Raw genomic sequence first — 26,502 nt, forward strand, 5'->3', positions numbered from 1 at the left:
CACTTGGCAGCTGAGCGTGGAAGACACGCGCCTTGAATGAAGGTCTTAAGTAACGCCTTGATGGCCTTGACTTTAAGTACATTGATGAGATAGACGTTAAAAAGGACCCCCCACTCAGCGTAATGCTACGGTAAAGGATGACTCACACTAGACCGGGCCGTGGCCGGGCCGGATCTTCCGAAGTTTCGTTTACTATGGAAAGCATCACCGTGCTCACCGGGGCCCGGGAGTAGCACGGTGCGGGCCCGGGCCGGTCACGTCCCGAAGCCTCCTGACAACCCGGAGACTCAATTTTTCTCTTCGGGTGGTATTCTACTTGTTCAAGATCTTTGTCCAATGCGCATTGCGTCTCACTCTCTCATCTTTCAAGCAAAATGTGAAACGCAAATACACATTGGACCAAGATTAGACAGATGGAATACAACCATTAGCAATATGCATGCTCTGTTCTCTTTGTGCAAATTTCATACAATTATATTGCTAGATTTTCTCTTCATACGTACATTTTCTGCACTTTAAACCTTGATGTTTATGTAGTACATATTCATTTGTCTGCGCCAATAACAACAACAACAACGACAGGACAGTTGTTAATCAGGAATTCCTTCTTAGAATGGTACGTTATTTGATAACGCAAAATTTGAGACCACAACTGTTCCAAAGAATGGGCCCATTCAACGCGGCATTTCAAGTTCCGGTCATTGTCTTTGTCTTTAACATACCTTGTTTATTATAGGATGAATGCTTTATTAATTACCTAAAGCTCGGGAATAAAACACAACCAATAAGTCAGACATTAGGTACCATTTAAAATTTACATAATCAAGCAGCTTCCGGCCATTCCCACAGTGTACAGTTGTGGGATTTTCATTTCATCTCAATTAACCCGATTGAATCTAGACTACAACATTTTTCCAAATCATTGGATTTGGTAAAATGTTGCACCATGTGCAATGTGAATTGGCGTAGATGACTTTTGATCTTACATGTACAGTCACGCTCCGTGATTGTTGAATTTGTTGAAGCCACTTAGGGTTCTAGCTAAATTGGATATTCCATAGCGCAAGTATCGAACAACCAATTTAGCTAGGACCCTAAATAGGTATAGCTCAACAATCACGGACCGTGACTGCACAAGTGCGTGTTTTGGTCGTTTTAAGTGAAACAGATTACGTCTGGGGCATCTACAAGGGCCCCATCTGGGGGACTACCTCCTAATGTTGTCGAAATATGAAAAACCGAGAGGTATGGGTACCTTAATATGCATCTGTAAAAGGGGTCAAAGTTTTACAAAGTTGATAGTCATCTTCCTCCATCATTGACCCAAAAATGACTAGAACTGTGTCTTAGCTGAGATAGAGCCCTCGGCTGTAATGGCACCTACCTACCATAGTCTGTGGTCGTAATCTTAAAAAAATAAAAAACCGGCCAACTCGACGACTCGCGTTCCAAGGGAACCCGTGCATTAAGTCCAACTCACGCTTGACGGCACATTTCTAATAGGTTTTCCTGTCATGTATAGATGGTAATTACCTATTTTGTGTATTTTTTTCAAAATTTTTGACCCAGTAGTTTTGGACATAAAGGGGGGGGGGGGGGAATGGTGATCCTATAAGGGTTCCATTTTTTCCTATTGAGCTACGGAACCCTAAAAATATAAATGCTTAAAGTGACAGTCGACAGTAATATGTACCTTATGTAACGCAACGATGAACGCCACAGTCATAACGGTCTCCATCACCAGCGCTGTAGTGTCTGCTATGAGACGGGGAAACTCCGACGGGTCCGTGATGCCCTCATTCCGCAAGTACGAGATGTAGAACGACAGGAAACCTGTCACTACTAGTGTCAGGATCTGGAAACGAGAAGATAAGATATGAGACAGGTGCAGGTAAAAGGGAAATTTACTAAAGAAACTGCATTTTTTTGGCGTGCTTTCGATCTTCAATTTTAAGCAGATTTTAAGCATACCTTAAATTCCGACTCAACAACTCAACCACTTTCAGCTGGTGCTGGTGCAACTCAGTTGAAACGTCGGAATTTAAGGTAAAACAATGAAAAATTATATCGCAGTATACTCATTTGTGTAATTGAATATGTGTACAAAACGCGAGAGTTTAAAATGTTATAATGAAGAGTCTACATGACGAAGAAAACTGTTTAGAGACTATAGAGTATTTAGACTTTACAGCATAAGAAATAATTCATAAATTTGAGTCGAGCAAAACGTTCAGTTTTAATTGAGATTATTCTAAGATCTTGGAAATAGGACGCATCATAACGAGTATAACCGGTATGTAGTGTTGAGTACCTATATTATATTATAATATAGTATATTTTGTAATATATACAATTTATTGTATATATAGATGCCGATTATCTTTCTAGTAAAGGTGTTGCAGCTTTGTATCTTACTTTCTGCATGAATTGTTCATTAATTATCAACTTAAAAGAAATATGCTTAAGTTTTTAAGTTAAAGTGGCGTCGGCGAATAAAACCCAAATAATAATAACGAAAAATGTCTTTTCACCCGAAAGCATTACGCAGGGTATCATATTCTGCTAATACATAATGTTTACAACATTAAACTGATTTGTTATTAATCCTACACGTGTTAATTAAAACAAAAAATCCATTTAAGCACTAGAAACTGCATAACTTGCAATATAATTATACCTAATGAAGCCTCGTGTTTAAAATAACATACTTTACTAAGTATTTATCGGATGTGTGTAAAGTCCCTTAAGTTAAGTTAAGCAATGTAAGGTTTGCGCCACGCTCGCGGTTTCATCACTTTCCGATGCCAAGTAAAAGTTGTTTACTTATACCGTGCTCTATACAGTTCACAACATACTTAGGGAAGGTCAGTGACATTGCCTCTGTTTATCAGTGTGATAAAGCATCCGTCATTTCGCAGCGATATGGACTTGACATCCTTTCTGCGAACACTTTTTGTGATAGAACTTGGCCTATGTTTTACAATTATGTTTTCGGTGGCTTTATAATAATTCGGATATAATAATTATCAGTTCCAGAATGATCTTCATGTTGTTTACATCCGTACCAGTATAGTTCTTTAAAGCTAGTTTGAGACAGATAAGTAGATGTTGATCACGTTTGGACGGGCCCGGGCCGTTCGAACCTAATAACGCTAGAACAGTCCGGATCCAACAGGGTCCGGGCTGAAGCTCCGACACTTCGTTATTTATAGAAGTCATCACGTGATCACCAAGGCTGGCCTGGACCCGAACCGTTCTAGCGTGAGTCATCTTTAAGCGATGCATGCAAGAAGAATAAACCATCAATCATATGGAGTTGAAGTGTTGCGCATAAAAAATGATAACAACTTGAGACCGCCTGTTGTACCTGCTTGTGTTTCTGTTTTCTTTTGTATTGTTTTCTTTTATTGAGGTGTGCAATAAAGAGTATTTACATCGTGCTAATTTCCCGCACTAGTGCGGCAATAAGCACTTTTCCGTGCCTATGTCGAAAATTTAAAGGGCCATATAAAGTCTATTTTTTTATTCGGTAGACTTAAATGACATTTCATAGTATGAAATGACGTTTTATGTTCATACTATGAACTGTCATTTCAGTCTACCGAATAAAAAAATAGACTTTATGTACTGTAAAACGTTGTACGATACACGTGCCAATAGGTAATTCGCTACTCGTATTTTATCGCCACTCGTTTCGAATTTCCTCTTTTCTGCACTTGTATCTTAAATAACTAATTGTATTGTATTGTATAGTATAATATTGATAATGACTCATACCAGGTTTCCATATGCGAAGGCGATAAGTCCTTTCCGTAGTGGAAAACAAAAGCAGCATCTTGTCAGGATTGGGATCTCTATCGAGTCGACCACCTTCTGTCTGAAAATTAAAAAAAAATACTCTTTCAATTTCTTCAATGCTCCGAGTACTCAGCACCCCTAGCTGCTAGCACATGATTGGCGCGACAGTATCTCGCGGCGAGATAGAATACCCGTCTTTTTCTATGTTAAAAAAAGAGGGACGGGTCGCGCCAATCATCCGGCAATCGCGCCGGCTGGACGGTATCCATATTAGCGCAGCTGAAATTGGAAAAGGAACCTAGACTTATCCACCATCTGTCTTCAACGAGTGCTGAGATACTTCGGTCATAGCTCGCAGAGACCCTGACAACTTGAGAGACCTGTGGTGATGGGAAAGAACGGCAGACGGCCTAGAGGACCAAATCCAACGAGATGGTGTTACCAAATATCCGCCCAGATGGACATCACAGGACCTAGTAAAAAATACACACCTTTTACGGTACGCGTTTTTCTTAGACAACACCTAAGCTCTACCTAGGTACCTACCAAGTAGTCATGTATAATAATTAATAATATATAACTAGCCAACAAAAAAGGTGTCTCTCCGGCTTTACACCATACATCATCTGCAATAGACGCAAAGGCCAATGATGAATATAAGAATATAACTATAGTACCAGAAACCGGTTCATGAATTTATTGTGGAATTATCCTTATTCTTCATCTACATTACAAAAATCTCTATCTAAGAAAATCATCGATTGTACGATCGTGTTAAGAAAAGTTAACTATGGAAAATTTTGTTCGAGGTATTCAGATTTTGGCGGCTTGGCTATACTATATTACTTTGATACGATACGACTCTTAATGCATCTTAGTCATACCAATAAACACAGGCGAGATGCCTTATCACAAGAATCACAGAGTATTTCCCGCATACCAATCGTCAGGTGGGATAACTGGGGATAGTTTTTTTTATTTGTTCTATTAGCTACTTGAAAAATTGAGCCTAAGACTGGTAAATCCTGAATATCCCTGATTCAAAGATTGTCCAAAGTACATTGCTATCAATCACTTTCATATATTTGGGGAATGTTTTCTTTGTCTAATGTTGCCCCTCCTGTCCCCAGTTATCCCACTTGACTCATATTAGGTAACTTCAAAACCTTAACATATTTTAAAAACAGAATACCGCTCGTGAATTTCATTATTTTGAATAAAATTAATTGACAGGGGCAAACCAACCCAGCAAAGCTGTCAATCATAATAAAGTAAATAAGAATATGTAATAGGCACCGCAAAGCCACAAATAAAATTGTAATAGACATGATTGTCGTTCGAAGCTAAATGGTAAAGACCTAAAGACCTGCGGGCCTAGCCAAGGTTACAATCGCTATCGCTTTAACAACGAAACGCTTTGAGTCTTTCTATCACTCTTCCATGTTAGTGTGACAGTTGCGTATCGTTCGCTACGGAGCGTTAGCGATTGCGATTTGCGAGCTTACCTCTTGTCATAGCGATTGTCACCTTGGCTAGGCCGCCTGATATGTTTGCACTTTGTAGAATTAGACGGTTATTGCAATAGAGTAGTCAGCAGCATTAGTTTAAGCGGAGAAAGTGTGAAGATACAAGGCTCTATTGTTGAACAAAAGTGCCTTTAACGGGCATAAGCGTAGAGTCTGTGTGGAAAGAGATGAGTCGTGGAAAGTTTGGGAACAATTACATTATAGGATACAGGAGTCTTCTCTTTCCGCACAGACTCTATCAGAAATAACGGAAATTTTAACCCTGTCACTTTAAAATGAAGTTTAAAAACATTGTTATAGCCGTTAGAAGGTAATTTTTAGTATTCCGTACCCAAAGGGTAAAAACGGTACCCTATTACTAAGACTCCGCTGTCCATCTGTCTGTCACCAGGCTGTAACTCATGAACCGTCCGCGCGCACTTGGCCGATTTAGTTATTTATTTCACGCTTACGCTCAGTGAGAATGAGAGAATAACACAAACTTACTGGGCCTTAATTTTTTAATTTGAGTGCAATAAGTAGTCAAAGATAATTATTTTAGATAAGTCAGCACCTGTTGGCCAATTTGTTGAAATAATGCACGTGTGATAATAACGCCAGATGTCACGTGTGAGATTGCAGTTGCAACACCTCGCCGTAACTGTATAAAGATATACTGACAATAGCTCATATTTCGTGAAGGATTCACTGAGTTTATACCTATACAGAGATAAGGTAACTGCGCCAAAGAGGGCCCATCGTTATGTTTTATTTTTCATACATACATACATACATCACTGGCTCAGAGACCCAAAGAGGATCTTGGCGTCTGACACAAGAGAGCGCCACTCTGTCCTATTCTGTGCCACTTCGCGCCAGTTGGGTATTCCGAGGGCGGACAGGTCTTTTTGGGTTTCGTCACTCCAGCGGTATCTGGGACGCCCAGACGGACGTTTTCCACCCGGGTGCCCCACATACGCTCTTCTCACAGCACGATCCTCCCCCATCCTCTCCAGGTGACCAAGCCAGCGGAGTCGTGTGGCTTTGATCTCGCCAATTATATTGGGCATTGCAACCAGCTCCTCTAGCTCCCTATTTTTCCTTCGCCTCCAAGTTCCATCTTCCTCTCTGATAGGCCCCAGAATCTTCCGCCAAATTTTCCTCTCCGCCACTAAGAGTTTGCTCTCTTCTTTCTTTTATTTTTCATACTGTGACGTTTAGCGTCGCAGTTAGGGTTGGAAAGAGGTAGGAAGGAAATGAAAGTTGGAAATAGGTAGGAAGGAAATGAAAATTGGAAATAGGTAGGAAGGAAATGAAAGTTTAATTTAGAAAAGTTAATTAATATTAGGTATTTAGAATTACAATAAGTTAGCTAGGGCCGTGAGTCCTTATAACTGAGCCGGCAAGAATGAAATAATGAAACAAGTCTTTAATGGGAGGCACTTTCCTGGAACTCTACTTCGCAGGCGGGCAGTTGTAGATGGCTCCGCTGAACAAAGCAGGCATCGCAGTCGCAGGTCCAGAGTATTCTAAGAAGGCTCCGCACTGTGGTCCAGGATCCTCAGCTCGGAATGGAAACCTTCCAAATTGTGGAGCATGCGCATAGCGCAACCCGGGGTAGTGCAGGCTAGTGGGCTTTCAGAGTCAACCCCAGACTTGATCCCTAGCAATATTGGTCTTATTAGATTATGCACACAACGGTGACTGCGTCATCCGGCCCGCAAGGAAAGAAATATCAGGAAAGTTAACCTTTTAGCGTTTCTTTAGTGTTCACGGATGAAGCAGTCAGAAAAGAACAGATTAGTTAACAGCATAAAAGAATACAACGTAAAATTATTCCCATAAGAAACTTAGATTAAAGATTCACAACACTTACCCGATCCGGGGAAATGTACACAACATAATAAAAGCTTGTGAACACAACAACTTGTGATCTAAAGGTATTCAATCAAGTTTACATTTAATATATATCAAAGAAAATTTGCGAAAATACGAGAGCAACCTTCACCATATTTTTCATGTGACAGATTCACAGATTCCTGAAGGAATTTTTAAAATGTAATGTTTTTTTTGCAACCGGCCAGCACAAAACGCCGAGCGCAAACGAGGTTTTATAGCAAACCGTTACAATACCTATGTTTAATTGTCATTATTATTTCAATTAATCGTCTCATTTTGCATATAGCAGACGTGGTAATTTATTTATTTATTTATATATATTTAATTCAGATAACAAGATCCATACATTACAAATTAAATTAAACTAAAACTATTTCTTAAATAACTTAAATAACTAAATTAGCCTAACAGCACCTCTATTATGGTCCATGTGCATATCGTTCCATTTGAGCACTATTGGACACTGCAAATTGTCAATAACAGTGTTCAGAAGGCTGCTGGGGCTGTCCCTAACACGGCGCATCAGGGAGGCCACTCTCTTGCGCATTATGGCTTGAAAGCCATCCACGCGAGCTTCGGCAAACATCCCCGACGCGCTGCAAAATCGAGGCAACCCCAACAACACCCTGAACCCGTTATTATACTGAATGCGTAAGGCATTGAGAGATCTCTGCGTACACTTGACCCACAGGCTGCACGTATAAAAAGACTGACAAAATGCTCTAAAAAGAGTTATTTTGACGGTCCTCGTGCAACGTGCAAACCTGCGAGCCAACATGTTGCTTCTCACCGCCAATGCCCTACGCTCCCGCTCCACATCAAGGTTGTCAGATAGGTCCTCGGTGACCCAGTGCCCCAGATACCTGAACTGAGTGACATTTTTTAATTCAGTTCCTCCAAGTTTTAGTGGTGGTATGTACATCGGTTTTTTTGAGCCCGCCTTAAACACGAGAAGCTCACTTTTCTTGGAGTTGTATCTGAGACCGTGGGTCTCCGCGTACCGCTCACAAATCCCAATCAGAATTTCGAGGGCTCCGATCGATGGGCTCAGCAGAGCCATGTCATCAGCGTAGCTTATATTGTTCATTATTTTTCCACCAACTGAGCACCCAATGCCGGCTTCGCTGAGCTCCTCGATCAGGTTGTTGACGTACAGATTGAAAAGCCGCGGAGACGTCAACCCACCCTGTCTCACGCCGCATTCCAACCTGTACTCCTCTGAGTATGAACCGGCCCATCTTACACTGTTGTTCTGGTTCTGGTACCAGTATTTCATAATGTAGACCAACTCTCTGGGTGTAGACGTCTCCCTCAAGAGCTTATCCCATAAGATATTGTACGTAATGTATAAAAGATGTTCAAGTTACATTGGTGGTTTACAGAATACAGTAACATTTTATTTTATAAACGTAACCGTCGTCACCCGATCTTTAAAACTCTTTGTCATAACGATCTTGACTGAATTTGTAGGCATCTTTTAGATTTTTTTTCGAGAATGATTCTTTCTGCTCTATACAGCACAAGCGGAGTTTTTAATCACGATTTTTGACCACCACAGCCACACAAATATTATAAAATAAGATAAGATAGCTTTATTGGACAACCGTGTTACAGAGGTGTTATGTAGTACATGTGAGTTTCAACGGTAACTCGGGTATACAATGGAGACTTTAATACTAAGAAACACATAACTATTATACACATACATAGCATATTTATCTATACACAGTAAACAGAAGAATATAATTCAAAGAAATCCTTTATAGAGAATAGAATTCATTCTTTATAAGCCATTTTTTAAACTAAGTTGTACGCATAAACTCTATGTCATCTAACATTTTTAATCTGGAAGCTGATTAAAGACGCGAATTATTATGAAAGGTTATAGCGTATCACATTCATCAATCAAATAGAAATAAACTTTTACCACATAAATATAAACCACCACTAACCAAATAAATTTTGATCTATGGCTACATTTAAATACACGTAGGTATAAAAGCCGTAACAACCCTTGGATGTCACATTCAATTTTATACCGTGTTCTCATGCAACAAAGTCCAATTTCGAATTCATAACTCATTCATGAACTCTGCCCCCCATAATTTATTTAAACAACCCATTTGCTCACAATTTCACTTTCTCCGTGACAAGTAATCGGTCACTAAATCTAATTTCGTTTGTTAAATACACATAACTCCTCATTTGGGAGTTTATAGGTAATAAAACGTTGTTTATAACCTTTCGTCATTTGGTGGGCTTAAATTGGAGATGCCCCGGCGTCGGTCCCGCGCTGTATTTTATAGATATTGAACAGCGCGCCAAGCGGGACGTTTTGGAAACTCAAAGTCCCACACAGAAGGAGATGTAAGGCAAACGCGTACGTCACGTCAGGCTATCGAATGAAATTTAGACTAGGGGTGAAGTTGGACACATTCTTTTCGTTCTATCCGTTATGTTGAAGAGACCCTTTCGATTTCCAACGTCTGAACTCTACGCCGAAGCTAAGGTCCTGACCGTTCGGCAGTTATTTTTGCACAGAATCGTTTTGCTTACACAAAAATCGTCTACACTCATGACTTGTTACGTCTCGCTTCTCAAAAAGCGAATCTTTAACCTACCTGGCTGCGTAGCCAAACGTGCGAATCGCTTACGCTCCGTAGCGATCGAAACGCAACTGTCACTGTCACACTAATATGGAAGAGAGATAAAGAGACACAAAGCGATTCGATGGCGAAGCGATAGCGATTGACACCTTGGCTAGGCAGCCTGCCGGCCTAGCCAAGCTGACAATCGCTATCGCTTCGCCATCGAATCGCTTTGTGTCTCTCTATCACTCTCCCATATTAGTGCGACGAAGACAGTTGCGTTTCGTTCGCTACGGAGCGAAAGCGATTGGCAGGTTGGCTACGCGGTCTGTTCCGAAAGTCTTCTCCGCCTTCGGTAAACGATTTGGGGACCACCTTAAGGCTTCAACCTACAATGCCATGCTAAAGCATTGTCATCTCAAAGGCAAATCAGTTATTGAGGCCAAAAATCTTACCTACATTCTTCTTCAATCACTCAACTACTTGGAGACAGAAACTATACTAAGATTACTAAGTAATATTTTATAATGTACGCAAAGACTTAAGTGTAATTTTTAGTAATTTTATAACTTGCATGCTAAGTATATCTACCTATTAAGTAACTAAATCCAGATACTGTATAAATCTAACTGGTTCCCCGCGATACAGGTCTCACCTAGTGCGGGGGCCCCTGGTAAATATGTAAACCATAGTTTATTGGTAAATAAATGATTTTATTTATTTTATTTATCCTCTAGCTGCCGAGAGACCTATAAAAAGGTCTCCTGTTCCATTCTAATTTGAACTTTGTGTTGACAAAATAAAATTTCATTTTGCTTGGCAAGGTTTGACGTATGGGCGGGTAGAGGATATATCCAGTTCGAAAACCAGCTGTACAATTATAGTATGTACTTAGTAAGTGCAGTCGTCCTTTGTTTTGTTTTTAACCTTTGTACAACATATTTGTCATATGAGTCAGGTTAGAGAAAACAAATGTTTTTTATCACGTTAACAGCGTGAAAGTCGAATGACGTCATGGTACACTTTAACATTCCCAAGGAGGTAATACAGTACAGTCACCTGCAATAACATATTACTCTTCGAAGGCCGCAAAAATATGTGACACGCTCTTATGGCTCTATAAGATCGTTTCAGATATTTTTGCGGCCTTCGTTGTGTAACATATAATTGCAGGTGACTCTACAAACCTTAGTCATGTGGCACGTCGGGCTAACTTCGAAAGCGGGGTTATTTTAAAAATGGCAAATATTTTAAATTAAATAAAAAATAAAAATTTATTTCAGGAAAATACCCATTTTAAAACCTAGCTTAACGAAAATACACATATCTCATTTTGCTAAGCTATTAGATACGCAAAAATGCAGAGTGTACATTCACCTGCAATAATATGTTACTCTTCGAAGGCCGCAAAAATATGTGACACGCTCTTATGGCTCTACAAATAAGATCGAGTCAGATATTTAGCGGCCTTTGATGTGTAACATATTATTGCAGGTGACTGTACCTACATGCTTCTACAGAAACGTGTTTGTATATCTACATAATCCTCATGATCGGATGCCTCATATTGCATACTCGTTTATATTTGAGATTAATGATAACAAATGTTTTTATTTATATGTATTTACATGTAACATTAAGTGTTTGTCGTGAAAGATTAAGTACCTATTAGTCGTGTTAAAAATTTATGTAATTGTAAATGCACGCTTGCACGGAATCATCAGCGAAGACGATATTGAAGATGACAGTGTCATCCGATGAACACTGCCTATTAGGCAGGTGAAATGACGGGTGATTTACTTTATAATTATGAACAGTAATTATACGCCGTGCTGCATCTCAAGGCCTTGATAAGAATAGGTAAGCAAACAAGCCATAGCGGGTATAACACAGTTTAGCAGACTCAACTACTTGTCACGGGTCTCTATTGTTTACAATAAAGTTTTAAGTCATAATGTATTTCCGTTAGTCCGCATTTTCGTTAGTCATCATTTGGTTTTTCTCAGAAACTCGTAACTTTTCAGGATTGCCATAAAACAAATCTAACCTAACCTATCTATAGGATGATCTTACGAAAATCCTCGAGCGATTGAGAAGCAGATAAAGAAATTTTGATTGTCGTTTAACGTAGCAGAGCCTCTAGACCCTCATATAACTTTATAAGTAGGCTTAAAGAAAATAAATAGTTACCATATAAATACAAAACAAATAGACTACTATTACGAATATTAGTCATGTTAATAACTTCATGTTGACTCTGTTGCAATCTCTATAAATTATTTTTAATTTGATAGTATTTGCAAACCACCGTACTAATACGTTGCTAATTTTAAAATGAGCACATATTGATTAGGTAATGTGAATTTTAGAAACCGCTTTTCAACGATTTCACACAACAGTGAAGCATGGACATCGAGCTTTACTTTAGGATAAGCAGAGTTCCTTTCCGAATAGTAACATTTATGCAGTAGGGCTAAAATGGTGTTTTTTTTATTATCTTTCATCATGCCTGTCACGTTCTAACAAGTGTGTAATAAGTGCGAAATTGACGCATGACATGACAAGTGATAAAAATGCGACCATGATCGCAGATCTAAATTTGCATACTTTACCTATTATGTATGACAAGAGAGCTACTAGGTATTGGTATATGTACATATACCATATAAGGTATACCTATAGGCGTTTTGTCTATACCAAATCTATACTGTGTCCCTGTTCGTAACGGCTAAAAGATGTAGACATGCTGCAAAATTATTTTTTTATTTTATTTGCATGCATTGCACTTATAAATTATATAATATCTGGCTGTTCAATCTTACTTGACAATTTTTACATGCACCCTTACGTGCAAAATTTATTCAAGTACATGTTAAACTAAACCAAAAATACAGATTTTTTCACTTGCGTATGCCTCATTTTTGTATTTATTCAGAACTCGTTAGATCCTTATTTCAGAACCCGATTACAAGCACAAATTTACAAATATTTACAAACAGCTGGCTCGTTTACGACAGAAGTTACACTTCATTACTTATGTGTACCAATAATCTTTGACCATAGATGTACCGTATGTGTTTGTAATAAGGTTTAAATTGCTAGTGGATGTTAGAATTACGATATCAGTAGGAATTAGCGGCATTAGTGGTGTTTGCCGTCTGTGTGTGCAAGGGATTGAGTGTGACCGGGCCAGACAATAATGTGGAAGTAAATATTGGTCTTTGCTCTAATGAGGTGAAAATAACATTGATTCAGATCGCCTAGCGCCTAGCATGACTTGCTTTCTCGCGCGCGACTTCGTATAGAGCGCGTATTCAAGTACCTACTTATTGAGTCGCGCGCGAATGCGCAAATCATGCTACTCATGCTAGGCGGTCATATGTTTACCTTATCGCAAGCTTTAAATTGCCAAATTGTCTACTGGTATCAAATTATTAATATTTTATTTTATTTTATTATATAGCAAGACTTACTTGTTCTATCTTTATTCGATATTTTCAATTGAAAAAGCGGCAGCGTATTAATTAAAGTGTAGTACCTAAATACCTATCAGTTCTTTAACCGGTAATGACATACGGAAAAAAATTACGTTACGGCTATGTTAGGACGACGCCTCAGAGTGATTACCGCGTAATATTGTTCAAGCAGATGATACAGACTGCGCACGATTGAGATAATTACGCCTTACACCGCCGTATTTATTATAGAGTCACACGGCGGTGTATAGCAGTCACGTGACGGTATGAAAGAGTTACAAATGTCACAATCGGAATTAATCTGGATTATGCACTCATTGCACAATGCAACAAAGTTATTATTTCTGATACTTACATATACATTTTTGGTAATTTTATTTACCGACTGACTTGACGCACAGAGCACAATCTAGAACTAAATCATAAGGGCAGTTCCCATACAAATTGCAGTTGGGTTGCAGTCCGTCTTTATCGACCCTTAGTATCTTCAAGGGTACATACCTATTTCTTAGGGAATTGAATTTAGAATAAACAAATGGAATCACAAGCAATCTCAGAAACCACATATCATCCCACCGTGAGAATGATACATGGATAATCAGCAGTAATCTAGTAATGGCGAACTAAACCGCATAATTGTGCAACAATTACTGGCCTAAGATGGTCGTGTTTACTGCAGTACGAATACGATGGTTTCCCTTTCGATTTCACAACCTTTTATAGAATTTTTTTATTTTATTTGTAACTATGAGTCGAGATTTTATTTTTGGAAAAACACCGTACATAGGTAATAACAAACAAAGTGAACATTAAAATTAAAACAAACTATAATAAATCTTAAAGTAAACTTATGAATTCATATTATTAGGTACCTATTATTTATTTATTTTATTGAACTTGCAATGTTTGTAATTTGTATGTATGTTCGGGTCAAATCTTATAAGCTAAATTGCCACTTCCCATAACTCGAACGAGCTGAAACTTCATATACAGTATACATATGTTGAACTTACATAAGTTGGGTGACAATGCAATCTTATGGTACCATCGAGCTGATCCGATGATGGGCACAGGAGGTGGCCATGGGAACTCATGGATAATGAACAAATGTAAACGGAGCAACCTATATAGACTCCGTATACGCTTGAGCCGTGAGAATCGACATGGCTAATCGCACAATCCGCGCTATCATGCAATTACCACTGCCTACTTAGCCACTGCCTTATCCTGGCCGAGATGGTGCAATGTGCAACGCTTTCCCTAGGGGCCTATTCGAGATTGTAATATCTTAATCTTATAACGTCCACGTCCTCAACATTGCCTACCGTGCCCAACATTGCCTGGCTTAAAAAAAGGTGATTCCCTCCAAAACAGCTGTCTGTAGGTATCTATAGGTAATTAATATAATAGGCCTTTATTATTACCATCTGTGTCAGATGTTTAAGCAGCATCCCGGTTACGACACTTGTGTTCGTGGCTGTAAAGCCCTATACGAGAGAGGATCCCTCGGCCACACACGCAGCAGGTGTATGCTCCCCCAGGTGCACGGAGAGAAAAAATTTGTAGAATCAAGTAAAAAATATTAATCATTAGTAAAATTTTAGTGAATTCCATGACAAGTAAATTATACTAACGATTATGAACCAGTTTTACTAATTGTATTTACTAACACCAAAAAAATTGTCCTTTTTGGAACAACAATACTGTTTACTAAAAACAAGTAAACTTTACTAGAAATTACAAAAAAAAGTCATGGAATTTATGAAGCTGATAAGTTTTATCTAGTGTTTTGTTTCTTGGTTTTACTAATCCCGTGACTAAAATTCACAATAGTTTGCTTGGAAACAATAAAGCAGCACTCTTATTTTCAGTAATATTTTTACTAGGGATTGGGATTCAGTAAGCTGCGTTTTGATTTCAAGTAACCATAATTGCAATGTACAGATGCGTCCGCACCTGAGCCTGATCCAAGCGATCCAAACGCGATCGAAACGTACCAGACATATTTAGATCCCGTAAGGAACGATCACTTCTTACGTGATCTAAATTTGCGTGGCATGCTCCAATCGCGCTTGAATGGATTGGATCTGGATCAGGTACGGGTGCATCTGTAAATTGCAATTATGGTTACTTACAAGTCGCTGGCCCAATTTTACAGGTTTCTTTGTTATTTGTTCAACGTAGTTAAAACTAGACTTAGTCATAGTTCCATTCAACGACACACCACATGCACCAAACATAATTTCTCCGATGAGCTCCTTTCGCCGATGAGGTTACAAGCAAAATGGACGAGTCAAAGATGGATACGGAGTACGCGTGCGGGGGGAGGGGCGGCTAGTGCATTTAGGAATCGTGTTATTAGTACACTTTACTAATATCTATAAAGCTATTTACTATTTACGGAAATAAGAATAAAACTCATAAGAATAAGAAAGGGACTTGTTATTACAAGATTACGAAGTATAGAAATCAGAATTGACTTATAATTATTAATAGTCATTTGTAGCCACCGATTTTAATAAATCCCATTTGTATTATCTAGTAATCTTTACGTACTGTAACTAGTACACCATTTATAAACTCAAGAAAAGTTTTATAGAATTTATACAAATCTGTTATTCCGAGTAAAGAATATTAATTTCACGATTAAGTAAAACCGTTTTGTATTTCCTATACTATGAAATTAATAAAACTTCCTTGAAATTATATTATTTTCTATCGCCTAGAAAAAAAATGTAAAAATTAATAGAATTTGATAATCCCGTCTTTTAGTAATCAGGTTTTTAATTCGAACAATATTTTTTCTCTCCGTGTGGGCGGGGGTTGGAGGCCTGCTCGTGGCGCCTCATGCGTTTTTCTATTAATGAGGAAAACCAGTCATTGTCGTGCTTGGAGTGACCATCGTGAACATTATCAGAAAGTAGGCAACGACAACAGTTTTGTAAAGAAACACCGTTTTCTAAATTCAGGCAATGTTGGGCTTTGGAAGCAATATTAAAGAAGTAGTCAGTATTGACATCTGTGCACATATCGGGATGATACTGAGTACGAAAAAATCCTGTAGTTGACTCTGTTCACCCACCTCTGTTCACCTGGGTTAATTAAGTAAACAAAAAATACACTTAATTCACCTATGATTTTCTTGCTACCAGGACCCAACAAAAGATGTTTCTAGTTCTTATTTCTCAGTGTACCCCACCCTAATACTAGTAATAGCAGTTCACCTAATTCATCTCAACCCCGCAAATTATGAGTTACCGCACTAGTTAACTTTACGTAACACTTGTTAAGTTGTGTTACGGTTAGCCTGTGAAGATTTGTTATGACATAGTATGTAAGCGAGAAGCGCTGACGTCAAGAGATATAACAGGTGATTGCTTTTTGCTGGGATATATAGTGATATTAGTGACTAGCGACCCGCCCCGGCTACGCACGGGTTACACAAAATCTTGACAAATTATACACCTAAGCCTTACTCAAAAACCTTTACTCTATTGATAGGTGAAAAACGCATGAAAATCCGTTCAGAAATCTTCGAGTATATCGCGAACATACATACACACAAACAGACAGACGCGGCGGGGATTTTGTTTTATAAGGTGTAGTGAAAATCAGCGTCATGGCTTGCCGTGGCATTATGCTGAGTGGGGATCCTGTTTAGCATCTAGGTTGTGTTGTATGTGTTATTTTAAAGTATTGTCCAATGTTTTTAGATGATAAATAAATGTATTTCCTTTCTTTCTTTCTTTCTTTCTAGTGTAGTGATTAATCAGATGACATTCGGATGAAAACTACAGCAGCGCTGACAAATCATCGTGAATTAAACTGTTTTTGTCGGGTTAATTTGGGTCAAAGCAATTAAATTGTCGTGTTTGTCGCTAATAATTCATTCGGACCTTGGTCATTAATGACGTGATGAAGATTCTGCGTAGTCTAATAACAGTACTATTTTAGAATTAAATCACTACACCTTATAAAAACAAAGTCTGTATGTATGTATGTTCGCGATAAACTCAAAAACTACTGAACGGATTTTCATGTGGTTTTCACCTATCAATAGAGTGATTCTTGAAGAAGGTTTAAGTTGTATAATTTGTCAAGGTTTTGTGTAACCCGTGCGAAGCCGGGGCGGGTCGCTAGTTCTATATTGATAGCTATTTAGTTATATATACTACTAGCGACCCGCGCCGGCTTTTTACGGGTTAACAAATTATATACATAAACCTTCCTCTTGAATCACTCTATCTATTAAAAAAACCGCATTAAAATCCGTTGCGTAGTTTTAAAGATCTAAGCATACATAGGGACAGACAGACAGAGGGAAGCGACTTTGTTTTATACTATGTAGTGATGATTACATTTTTTCTTATTTTTGTGCGGCTAGATAAGTTTTTATGCAAATTTAAAGTATTCTGTTTTTTTATACCATTTGATATTTACCAATCGCTTTTCCTTATAGGAAAACATCGTATTTAAACCGGTCCCAATAAGGCTTTGTTTCCTCTCTGGGTTGGAAGGTCAGATGGCTGCGGCTTTCGTAAAAAAAACTAGGTAGGTACGTCAAATATTGCGAATAGTTCCAGAGGGTACTCTAGGTTCCCATGAGCCGTGGTGAAAAGCGGGGAACACGCTTGGAAGATGATGTTAAACATTCAATTAATATTTTTAATGCTCCATAAAAACTTTGTTTACACTTATGAGATCACTTTGGTCTTGCAAATCGGTTACATGCGTTTTTCTCAGGCACAGCCATATTCGAACTTTAAGATACACGACAAATACTAGACATTGAAACGATATGGATTGAATATGACAGTGTCAAACAAGTGTCAAAAGTTACATTTCTTCAAACAAAAACTTCATTTTTGACACTTGTTTGACACTGGCATATCTTGGTGATGTCTAATAGATATCTAGTTCAAAATCCGAATAGGTAAAATTTTGATCTAAGGGTTATTTTAAAGATAAATCTACAGTAAAATGGCATAAGCTGCGGTATTCCGTCACGTATATCGACGGGCATAGGTTTTTGCCTTTATTACGTGTTTCCCGGATGCGCGCAATCTTACGTTTACTCCTAGAACCCATGGTTAGATGTAATAACAACCAACCAACCAACAAACACCTATGTAGCTACGTATACATCTATATACAAACAGCAACACTCCTAATTGTACATCGGTGGACCTTATTACAAAAAGAATAAGGTCCACGTACAGTTAACAGTACGGGCAATGGTACAGTACCAGGAGCCCAATTGAGATTTAAGAATTTGTTATAATCTTGATGTGGTTTGGATACGAAGTCCTTGAAGGTCGCTCTCGCCGATTGGTGCATGCGAAATGAAGTGAAAGCCGTGCGTGAGATGCGCGCTAATCACCAATACGATCGTCAAGGTCGTATCAAAACCAATTCATAACTATAACAAATTGTCAAATCTGAATCGGTCTCCAGAAGTAGTTAAAATACAAACTGTTTACAATAATTTGCACACGTCATCACGCACGGATGGTTTTCAGGTAAAAAATGGCACCGCTCTTGGAAGGCGTACGGAAAAACTAAAACAGTAGTATTATCTGGTAGGTAAAGTGTTTACTTTCATCATTGGTAATGTACATCATATATTTTTTATAGTTTTATCATTCTCTTATTTTAGAAGTTACAGGGGGGGGGGGACACACATTTTACCACTTTGGAAGTGTCTCTCGCGCAAACTATTCAGTTTAGAAAAAATGATATTAGAAACCTCAATATCATTTTTAAGACCTATCTATAGATACCCCACACGTATGGGTTTGATGAAAAAAAAATTTTTGAGTTGCAATTCTAAGTATGGGGAACCCCCAAATTTATTGTTTTTTTTTATTTTTGTGTGAAAATCTTAATGCGGTTCACGAAATACATCTACTTACCAAGTTTCAATAGTATAGTTCTTATAGTTTCGGAAAAAAGTGGCTGTGACATACGGACGGACAGACAGACGGACAGACGGACAGACAGACAGACAGACATGACGAATCCATAAGGGTTCCGTTTTTTGCCATTTGGCTACGGAACCCTAAAAAACGATAGATAAAGGAAAATAAGCGGACTTGATGCCATATGGCACTCTCATGCAGCTGTTTCTCTCATAGGCGCCTTCCGACTTCCGATATCGAAAAGGGGCTTCCGATAATTTCAGCCATGTCGGTGGCTATATAAAAATATTACGATCAAAATAGATATATAAATGAACTAAACGATATATCTCTATTAACATAATGATATACAAAATTGCATGTTTAACTCTACGACACAACTCTTCCTCATTATCTAAGCGTGAGTTAACGCTCTATAACATCTCGCTGGTGACATTAATTTTACAATTCTTTACTTTGTAACAATCATTACTGACTATATCACGCAATTAAGAGTTGCAATGTGTATACAAGATGACAATGAAAATAAAGTTTTTTATAGCGATTTTATAAAAGGAATATAAAACCGGTTCACGACACCTGAATCATTCAAAGAATAGTAATAGCCTCGAGATTAGATTAGCTATTCCCTTTCAGAGATTGTAAACCATTGGTTCGAAAATTAAGTCTTCTCAAATTGAGATTTTTTAAGTCTCACGAATCCTGAGCCAAAAAGTTTAATAATGTATTAATATTATAATTTTCAATAATGTTATTGTCCAGAGAGTGAGAACGTTTGTATGAAAAGGTGATCGCCGGTCGTCCATTTTTATCTTAACCTTCTGAGACCCCGTGTCATAAATATATTACAAATAGTGTGGACTCTATACATACAGTGCTAAAGTAAAAACTTGTCTGTAAAAGATGACGTCACCTCAGGAGGTTAAGATACGCTTTTTTGGATTACCTTCTGTTGTTTGTTCTTTATTATGTCCGTTAAACTTCATGAAATCGTCAATTGCAATCATCTACACAATATTGTAAATATACACATTTTAATCGGGTCTTCCGCCGATTAAAAATCCAATATAATTTGCGCTCTTCCCATAAGCAATTCAATAATTAAAGCAGTTCTGGATAAATTGGCGCCCAAACGGAATTGTCCACTTTATTTAGAACCTCAATGCGAAGAAGCTCGTAATAAGATGGAGATCAGGTTATAGTTGACGGAAAAACGTGGGTGCAGTGTGGTGTGGTTAATGCAATTGACTTGCATTCATTTAGGACATTCGTTTATCATTATTGAATTAGTGATTAACTTTTGAGTGGGTTAATATTAAACAAAAATTGCAAACTTTAATCTATCTATCTAATACCTTTAAACGAGCAATTCTTGCATATTTATTTATTTATTTGTATACCTACAATATACATTTCGGGGATCTCGGAAACGGCTCTAACGATTTCGATGAAATTTGGTATAAGTACGGGGGTTTTCGGGGGCGAAAAATCGATCTAGCTAGGTCTTATCTCTGGGAAAACGCTAATTTTTGAGATTTTATACATTTTCCGAGCAAAGCTCGGTCTCCCAGATATTTTCATTAATTTGTGTTTGGTGTAATTGCTAAATTAACTAAAAGCAGATACCCAGATATCGTTTCCTTTTGTCTCTCGAAACGCTATAAACGTAGAAACGAAACGCTATATGTCTATATCGCACTAATATGGAAGAGCGATACAATAGCGTTTCGTTTCATTTTCTGCAAACGATTGTCATCTTAGCTAGGTCCCCAGAGCCCGTACCATGAGTCACTGACAGTGTCAAAACTGTCATATACGCTATCGAGAACGTAATTTACTTTCTATACATCTCGTATGCACTAATATGCGAGTACGAGCGAGATGTATAGAAAGTAAATTGCGTTCCCGACGGCGTTTATGTCAGTGCCAAACTGATGGTAGCCGTACAGAAGTCATGGCGCCTCACCTTAAGTAAAGTCTGTGCGGAAAGGGAAGAGTCGTGAAATGTATGGGAACAAATACTCTTCTCTTTCCGCACAGACTAGCTACCTACGTATTTATTTACAGTTAACTATTTCACTGATAGTTCTACCGAATGCCATCCTAAGCTAACGGTAGTAAACTTATATTTAGTTAAACTATGTACTCTACTATTTAAGTAATGCATTAGTAAACAAACGATATGATGGCGCCACTCGCTATGCTGTTAAAAGATAGTAAACCATTAAGTGAATTTAAGTGTCTTCTTAGATAAGTCTATTTACTAGTAGTGTTCATTGTACAGTGATTTACTAGTAGGTAAATTTTTAATTAGTTAATAGATTATAAGAGGTGTTAAGATTTAACAATTACCTACGTTGCTATAGTTTTAATAACTTTACGGCTACCATCAGTTTGACAGTTGACACTGCTAAGGCAGTCGTGGTAAGGCTACTTGACACGACTCGCATCGCGCGAAGCGTGCAACACGTCTTAATAACACGATTCTCAGTGCATTTCGCACGCATCTACTAGCACGAGCGGTTGTATTGTATCATATCAATATCAAAACTAACTGATGTTATAAGTAGAATACCTACCCCTCAGAATAGTATTATTAAACTGAAGTTTAGTATTTATAGCTGCTGATGTTTTCTAATCAAAATAAACAAGTACGTCAAGTAGGTATTAGAGGTGTAAATAAATTCATTTATTTTTATTTGTTTTACAAGGCGTATTTCATTCATTCATTTCATTCCATTCAAATTAAGCCGGAGCCGTATTTATGTTTTTTTTTTTACATCGATTGTGATAAATCAATTATTGTTTTTATGAATATTTGTAGAGTCTCTATGTTTAAAAAAATAACCATATTTATGTATATATGTATATGAGTAAACTAGTTTTTATCAAGCAACGTATGCGAACGGCACAGCGGTGATTTTTTATTGTTATATATACCTATTATTAAATCCAGTTTTAATATATGTTTCCAATAAACATTTCACTAGGCCTAGTCTCGGCATGTGTATCAAAGAGCGCGACTGGTATTTAGTTTTCACTCACACTTTCTCATGACATGACCTGCATTTTGTGCCCAGCGCCATATCGGGCCGATTTATAGCGATCGCACAGTTTTGAACGCATAGCTCACCTTTGCTTAAACCGGTAAGCTACGCGGGTAAATGAATCGCTTAACTTCAAACTCGGGTAAATCCATCTGTCATATTATGCGATTTTGATATTAAGAATAGGTAATAGATTTGAAATAGGTAACATAAGATAAGATAATATATTATTTTATTGACAAAATTGTGTTATCTAAAGTTGGTGTCATACAATAAAATAATGTTATTACTAAGCCCTTTCAAGTGAGATATGTCTCAACAGTATACATCCATGGGACAAATTGCCCATTCTCCTTTGACATGAACATATATGCAAGGTAACAAACATATTATAACATAGGTAGGTACTAGTTTAATATATTTATGTCTGATACTAGTTTTCGTTGCTGGAAATTATAATACAAAGAAATTAGAGCGAATAAAGATTTCAAATAAAAATATTTGATGAATCCAACAAATAACGTTTCCTATTTCTTTTTTATGAATTTTTAGATACACTATAAACAATAATTGGCCTAATTGAAGAGTAATAAGGCATATTACATTCAAATTTGGCTACATTTCGCAATTTTCCCATAGCCATTGTTAAGCTAATAGAACACAATTTTCCGTGTTGTTTGCTATGGTTGTGTCACTGACCGGCGGACTGTTAATCAGTGGGCCCCTTTACCGCTAGGCCACCAGCGTACAAAGAAATTTTATATATAGGTACTAAGATGAATTTAAAAACATTTCGTCGTTAAAATTGCGATAGAATATAAAAACGATACGACACGACACCGCTATTGCTAACTGACTGTAGATTGAGGCTTGAAACTTGATGTTTGTATTTAATAATTTAATTTTTGATAATATTTTAGTAAACGCGACATATTTTATAGTAATATTTTTGTAACGTATTTTCTTTTGACATGCATGAACTATGTCAATACAAATAATTTTCACATGCCATAAGGCCGAACATATCATGGGTCAATATGTATACTTAATAACATCTACTGTACCATATGTTTTCGTGAATAAACTTTCATTTCATTTCATTTCATTATGCATATCTGCACTAAGATGAATTTAAAAAAATTCGTCGTTAAAATTGCGATAGAATATTAAAAAAAACGATAGGACACGACACCGCTATTATGCATATAGGTGGTACTAAGATGAATAAAAAAAAATTCGTCGTTAAAAATGCGATAAAATATAAAAACGATACGACACGACACCGCTATCATGCATATAGGTACTAAGATGAATTAAAAAAATTTTCGTCGTTAAAATTGCGATAGAATATAAAAACCATGGTATAATAATATACTCCGCCTGGTGCTCTCTTCCCAGATTCGCGAATGACCTAACTCATCATGCTGTTTACAGGTTCTCAAACTTTGAAATGTGGGAGAATTTTAACCAACGGTGAAAATTATTTTAACGGCATTAATTTTAAGTTATTCATGTAGAAACATAGTAAAATAAAACAAATCTATACTGCACTTTTCACTCCTACTCTTACAGTTCCGAATAGAGCAGCCAACCATTTTCGTAACAAAACATTAATTACCAAGCTTACGACGTGAAAAGTTTGGAAAACACTGCGACTCGACTGCTGACACTGAGCGAGAAGGAAATAACAATTAACACGCGTTCGACAAGGATGACGGGCAGGGACAAAATGGCGGATTGTCAAATGTGACAGCGCTATCCTGTGTTGCCAGTAGTGTAAACTGAATTACCCGAACGTCTGAAATTTCTTTCGTGAATCGGAAGATATTGCTAACGAATAATTAAAAATGACGTGTTATTGTATTTAAGATAAAATACATATAAATGAAAATTATAAAATTATAAAGAAATATTTTAACTTATTAACCATAGATATAATGTACCCATGTAACATGTTATGTTGAAATAAAGTGGCAATGTTATTGTGACGTAGGCAAGTGACACTCTGGGAAGAGAAGACCATGTTTTGTTAGACCATGATAAAAACGATACGACACGACACCGCTATCATGTCGTCTAATTGTTGCGCCAATGACTGAAGAACAACGATAATAGTCGTAGACTGTGACGAAACTATTGTTCTTGTCGGCCATGCGATCACGAAGGATGGATACAACAGCGGCCGGCAACCTTTTATGGCTCCTCTACACGATGGGCCAACGCCGGCCACTCCAAGGGACGCAGCCATGCGGTAGAATGAGATAGCAATATAACTTGCTCCCTCTAACGCATAAATGCGTCCCTTGGAGTGGCCGGCGTTGGCCCATCGTGTAGAGGAGCCATTAGCAGCCAAGGGCCACATAGTAGTTAACGAAGTTGACGCGGGCCGCACTTTGTCAATATTTATGACTAGACTAGATATTGTCGTTTGTCAATATTACATACAAAATAGTAGAGATGCACCGGATATGCGGTTACTATCCGGTATCCGGCCGTTATTTTAGTATCCGGCCGGATACCGGATTGTGACCTAATATCCGGCCGGATACCGGATAGTAAAATTAACACACTTTGGGGTAAAAAACGGAATCTAAAAAACAGTCTCGGTCATAATGCTAACGACACAGTAGATAGAAATGAATAAGTACGTAACCAATGTCACACATTACACTTATTTGTTTACACAAAAATACGCGCGCGCACTTGTAACTATAAACGAACTTACTACGTAATGACATGATAAAACTCGTTACGCTCTTAGAAATGTGTCCGCGCGAACGTTCACTACGAAACAGGTCGAAACCTGCACGACGCGCACCTGCAAAACTCAAAATATAGGTATAGTTCCGCCGGCCGAATATCCGGCGGCCGGATACCGGATATTCGCCCAGAATCCAGGCCGGATATCCGCTATCCGGTATCCGGCCAAACAACTATCCGTTGCATCTCTACAAAATAGCCTCGCGGGCCGCAAGTGACAGGTTCACGGGCCGCATGTGGCTCGCGGGCCGCGGGTTGCCGACCGCTGGGTTGCAAGATGGAATTCAAATTTTAGGTTAGTACCTAAGTACCTACTGTAGGTACCTACTTAATATACCTATTTATAGAACAACATTTCACAGGGTTATGAAATTGTATTGTACAGTCGCCATCAGATATATCGGAGCGGCTAAGGCGCTCACAAATATCTGAACACGCCTCTATTATCAGGGCGTTTATATAGTGCGTGTTCAGATATTGTGAACAAGGGGCCGCTCCGATATATCTGATGGAGACTGTACATAGGTGTTATAAGCGCTTAAACATACATAACATCTTTTTAATATGTGATACATGTTTAGTTATAAGCGCTTAAACATACATAACATCTTTTTAATATGTGATACATGTTTTGTTATAAGCGCTTAAACATACACAACATCTTTTTAATATGTGATACATGTTTTGTTATAAGCGCTTAAACATACATAACATCTTTTTAATATGTGATACATGTTTTTTTATAAAATTGAGTATTTACTGTAAAATTATATAGCTTAACTCCATGTAAAGTAATTTAATGAAAAACACATTAAATTTTATGTACATCTATGTTATGTATATGGAATCCTAGATAAACATTTTTTAGTATTAATGTAACAAATCTTTCTTATATATCGTCGGGTGACAAGCAAAAGTCACTAACTAACACCATTGAAATTATTGGACAATAAACCCTGTTACGAGTGTAATAAAGTGCATTGTTACTTTAATTTTTTGATAGTACTTAGTGACTTTTGCGTGTCACCCGACGATATGATAAATTCAGGTTTTTGAAGTGAAAACTTCTTTAGCGGCGCTGGGCACTTTTTGAGGTGGGGAAAAAATGATAAACTCGAGACAGCGTAAGGCGATCACGTGACCGTAAGGTTTAGATGGCCACTCATTTAGATGGCATTCAAATCAATAAAGAAAAACTCAATGACATAATTCAATAATAAAGCTACATCTTGATGAAATCGCTAATAAAAGTGAACTCTAGTACTGGTGAATAAAACTCAAAATACCATGACCAAATATATTTAGATGCGAGGTCTGCAAGGTAACTTTACAATTTCTATTCGAATTTTAAACAATTAATGCTACAAATTTGAATTTCGATTTTTAAACAAGCTCACTGGCCAGCAATCTCGGAACTAAAGTTTTTCAATAGAAAGGAGGATGAGTCAATTATACATAAGTAGTGCTGCAGACATTTTGGACTAGTCATTGAGTTTTCACTTCTATCGGCA

The 26,502-nt window shown here is 37.7% G+C and overlaps 1 protein-coding gene across 1 annotated transcript in view; it reads right to left on the reverse strand.

Moving 5' to 3' along the window:
* LOC134653357 (uncharacterized) overlaps nucleotides 1-26,502 on the reverse strand; it is a 36,258-nt gene that overhangs the window by 7,062 nt on the left and 2,694 nt on the right. Inside the window, exons 2-3 of the mRNA XM_063508694.1 lie at nucleotides 3,778-3,877; nucleotides 1,694-1,855 (exon numbers count right to left, since the gene is read on the reverse strand). Coding sequence (XP_063364764.1) covers nucleotides 1,694-1,855; nucleotides 3,778-3,877 — 262 coding nt within the window. The remainder of the gene's footprint in view (nucleotides 1-1,693; nucleotides 1,856-3,777; nucleotides 3,878-26,502) is intronic.

This window comes from Cydia amplana, chromosome 13 (assembly GCF_948474715.1).
Source record: "Cydia amplana chromosome 13, ilCydAmpl1.1, whole genome shotgun sequence".
NCBI lineage: Eukaryota > Metazoa > Arthropoda > Insecta > Lepidoptera > Tortricidae > Cydia > Cydia amplana.